Below are 3,640 nucleotides of genomic sequence, written 5' to 3'. Positions count from 1 at the left end.
TAATTGTGGCTCGCATAGATAGAAAAACAAATGGTGTGTGAATAATAGGAAATATTTTTTTACTTCCACGCATAGATTTGGGTGTTTCCGTCGGTCCGTTTTTGATTTGAGATTCGGATGAAATAAAGAGAGAGCAAGGAATGTTTCCATCTAACAAAGGAAGCGGGAATCTCGAGGAATAAAGTGACGGTTCAGTACACACCCACACCCAGTAGTTAGTATCTATCGGCGGAAGATTAGTTCTAGCAATTCGATACTAAGTAATATAGTATTGTATATGATTTCTCTCGTCGAACTACCTAATGAAGTCTTGCATTGATTGGATTATTTCTGATCAAGTTTATTTAAATTGAGTGCAATTTGTCTTTCTAAAGATCAAGAAGGGCTAGAAATTCATGATCTTGAGATCAACATCAACAGTAGAGCTATTCTCTGTAAATGGATTTTCAAGCTTCTGACCAAAGGTGAAGTATGGCAAACTTTTCTAAAAAGGAAATACACATACGAAACTCCACACACATTTGGGTTCCTTGATGAAAACTTTGTTCAACTTCATCGATTCACAAAAATATTAAGGTTTCACACCTCAGTGAAGCATATAGAAACTTCACAGAGATAGATTTGGGCTCCTTCTTGAAAACATATGTCAAACTATGTTGAACTTCATCCATTCACAACTTCACAAGGCATTTCCGTGTCTCCTCGTGAAACAAGAATAGCCATCGAGAAATCACAGCGTGCAAACCTGGAGATCCATCTTGGTCGATAGGCAAGACCGAACAAGCACATGTGAATCATCAGAGAATCGGTGCTGAAATAACAGGTGTATATCGTGATGTGCGATGTGACCTTCAAAAATTGTGAGATAGTAACAGGTATATACCATGAGACTGCATATATGGAACATGGGAGCATGTGAACCCACTTTTTGAAAAGTTCCGTTTGTGATCTCAAAACATGTTTTAAAAATCGAAACACAAAATGATTTCCCAGATGATCTCAAATATGTGTCCTGGACATGAGTTTCGTGACGAAAAAATCTTTTATTTTGTCTCGGCAAAAAAGTGAAATTTTGCAGGGCTATATAGCAGTATACATGTGACGTATTTTGTCTTTTTTAGATTCTGAAATAAAAAAGTGGTTTCTCCGTGAAAACTTTCTACGCACACATGGAACATGCGTACGTACCCGGATACTTTTATTTCAGAATTTTTTAACATTTAGAAAATGCATTTTAAACTAGAATTCACATGCACCCAGGTTCAAACAGAACTTTTCCTATATACCATATGATTTTGTGACATTGCATATTTGCTGCTCAGTGGGAGAGTGCGAGGCAGGATAATGGTGAAATAACAATATCACTCGTCGTTCAAACGTTGTGCTGGAAGTTGCTTCTTAACTTAACTAGCTATACTATGTACTAGTGCTTCACAAAAAAAAAAAAAAAATGTTGCCAATTTGCGTGTACTGATCTGGAATGGATTTACTGAGAAACCGAGACAATGGAGCGGCATCCATGGAGATCTCATGAGGATGCCCTGCCGACGTACTCGACGTCGAAGAGGAGCGTGGAGTTGGGTGGGATGACGCAGGACGTGGGCTCCCACCCCCTGCAGCCGGCCCCCTTCTCCCCGTACGCCAGCTCCGGCGGCAGCTTCAGGCTCCGCTTCCCACCTGACATCCACGCATACTCGCAGCTTCAGTTCATGGCTGACAACCGGTGGATTCAGATAAACTGAGGGTCATGCACGTACCGACTCGCATGGGCGGGATCCCTTCGCCGCCGGCGATGCAGAGGTCCCATCCCTTGATCACCTCCCCGACGCCGACCATGATGGTGAGCGGCCTCCCGCGGCCGTAGCTGCTGTCGAACACCGTGCCGTCCTCCAGCATCCCCCGGTAGTGCGCCTGCATGGCCATGGCCAAATCAACACTGATGCGCAAGAATTTCGCTTATTGGCAGACCGGTGTGAGTGAGCCAAGAATCTGACTGACCTTGATGAGCTGGCCTTTGACGGCCTCGGCGCCGGCGCCGACGACGCGGTCGCAGTAGGCGAGGCCGGAGGGGGTCGTCTCGAGCGCGCACTCGCCTGTGGCGGCCGACGCGACGTCGGTCTCAGCGGCTACGGCGGGGAGGACGCGGGAGAGGAGGGTGGAGAGCGCCGTGGCCGCGGCCTCGCGGCGGCTGAAGACGAGGTTTTTCTTTTTGGCGCCCGCGGCCGCGGCGGAGTCCGTGCTCGGCGCTTTGGCGCAGCGGGAGGGCTGGGCGGTGCTGGGCTTCGGGAGGCTGAGGAGGATGCGGGAGAGCGGCGACGCGGTGGTGGAGGTGGAGGTGGAGGGAGCCATGGCTGCTGGCTGGCTCCTTCCTCTCGGCTCGCTTGAAGCAGGGGGCGCGCCGCGTCAGGTGTTCTGTTCAATGGATAAGAAGCGGTTACGTTACGTTACGCGTTTCTGAACTGCGTTTGTGTGATTTTCAGAGGCTGCGCCTCTGGGCCATCGGTTCCGGATCCAATGCTCGGGAGTTGCTCGCCGGCGACCATCTCTGATATGTTCAGAACGTCAGCTGGAGAAAATTTACACGAAACCGCGTCTCGGGTGCAAAAACCAGATACGGAGTACTACTGAACAATGGCTTCAGAAGTACTCCCTCCATCCCGAGAAAGGTTATCTGAGTTTTATCGAAATTATAATGCATCTAGATACACTATTTAGTATCTAAATACATTCAAATTTTGACAAAGCACAGACAACCTCTATAGGACGGAGGGAGTAATTTTGTCAAAATCTCCTCTCAACTTGTTCCAAAGAGATGTAAATCTAGTAACCCAACCTGTTCGATTCTAACCTGCAACCAACAACATCAGGCCGACTTAGGGAGGAGGGGCAGTGGTGGCGCTCGAGACACGGTCTGAAGATTGAAGACGAAGGACATCTCAAATATTTCATTGTAATTTTTATTTTTTGGGTGGTGCTTTATATTGTTTGGTGTCTGTCTCTTAATGCCATGGTTCTATTCGCATAAAATGAACTATCTACTGAGGCTAGAAGATCTGTTTGGATGGATGATCCACTAAATTTATTTGTAGCAGCGTTTCTACCATGCCTTCTCTCTCCTATGTTTTTCGCATGTTATGTTTTTTTAACAATGCATTTTGTTCAGCTCATATGCAGTGTACAATGGGAAATACAAGATCATGTGATTAAGAGGACAAGAAGAGAACCTATGAGCTGAATTAGTACAACTGAATATAGGCGCAGACAGATCTTGTCTGGTCGCCTGATGGGCGTAATCGTAAGCAACTCTATTGATATGATATACTGCTGCATTTTTTTTGACAGAACACGGCACTTTATTGATCAAATAACATCAATACAAAGAGTCTTCCGAATAGAAATCGGAGTAGAACGAGAAATAAAATCTAAGCTAGATACATCACAAGTCCTAGCCAAAATGTGTGCCACTTCATTTAACGAACGCATGACATGACGAAAGGTAGCATTGTCGAAATTCACCACCATTCGCTTGACATCAGTCACCACTGAACCCACCAGGGAACTATCTTCTTGTGAGGAGCAAAGCCGCTGGATGAGGGAGAGACCGTCTGATGCAACAATCACCTTAGAGAAGCCGTGATCT

At 46.1% G+C, this 3,640-nt stretch overlaps 1 protein-coding gene across 1 annotated transcript; it reads right to left on the bottom strand.

The window, feature by feature from the left end:
* Nucleotides 1–1,514: 1,514 nt before the first annotated feature.
* LOC124684396 (peptidyl-prolyl cis-trans isomerase FKBP13, chloroplastic-like) lies at nucleotides 1,515–2,398 on the bottom strand. The gene is made up of 3 exons (XM_047218715.1): nucleotides 1,999–2,398; nucleotides 1,758–1,911; nucleotides 1,515–1,677 (listed from the first exon to the last, which is right to left on the bottom strand). The coding sequence occupies exons 1-3, from the start codon at nucleotides 2,347–2,349 to the stop codon at nucleotides 1,529–1,531; spliced, it is 654 nt and encodes a 217-aa protein (XP_047074671.1). The 5' UTR covers nucleotides 2,350–2,398; the 3' UTR covers nucleotides 1,515–1,528.
* Nucleotides 2,399–3,640: the final 1,242 nt, after the last annotated feature.

This window comes from Lolium rigidum, chromosome 1, assembly GCF_022539505.1.
Source record: "Lolium rigidum isolate FL_2022 chromosome 1, APGP_CSIRO_Lrig_0.1, whole genome shotgun sequence".
NCBI lineage: Eukaryota > Viridiplantae > Streptophyta > Magnoliopsida > Poales > Poaceae > Lolium > Lolium rigidum.
This window is presented reverse-complemented; position numbering and strand designations above follow the sequence as displayed.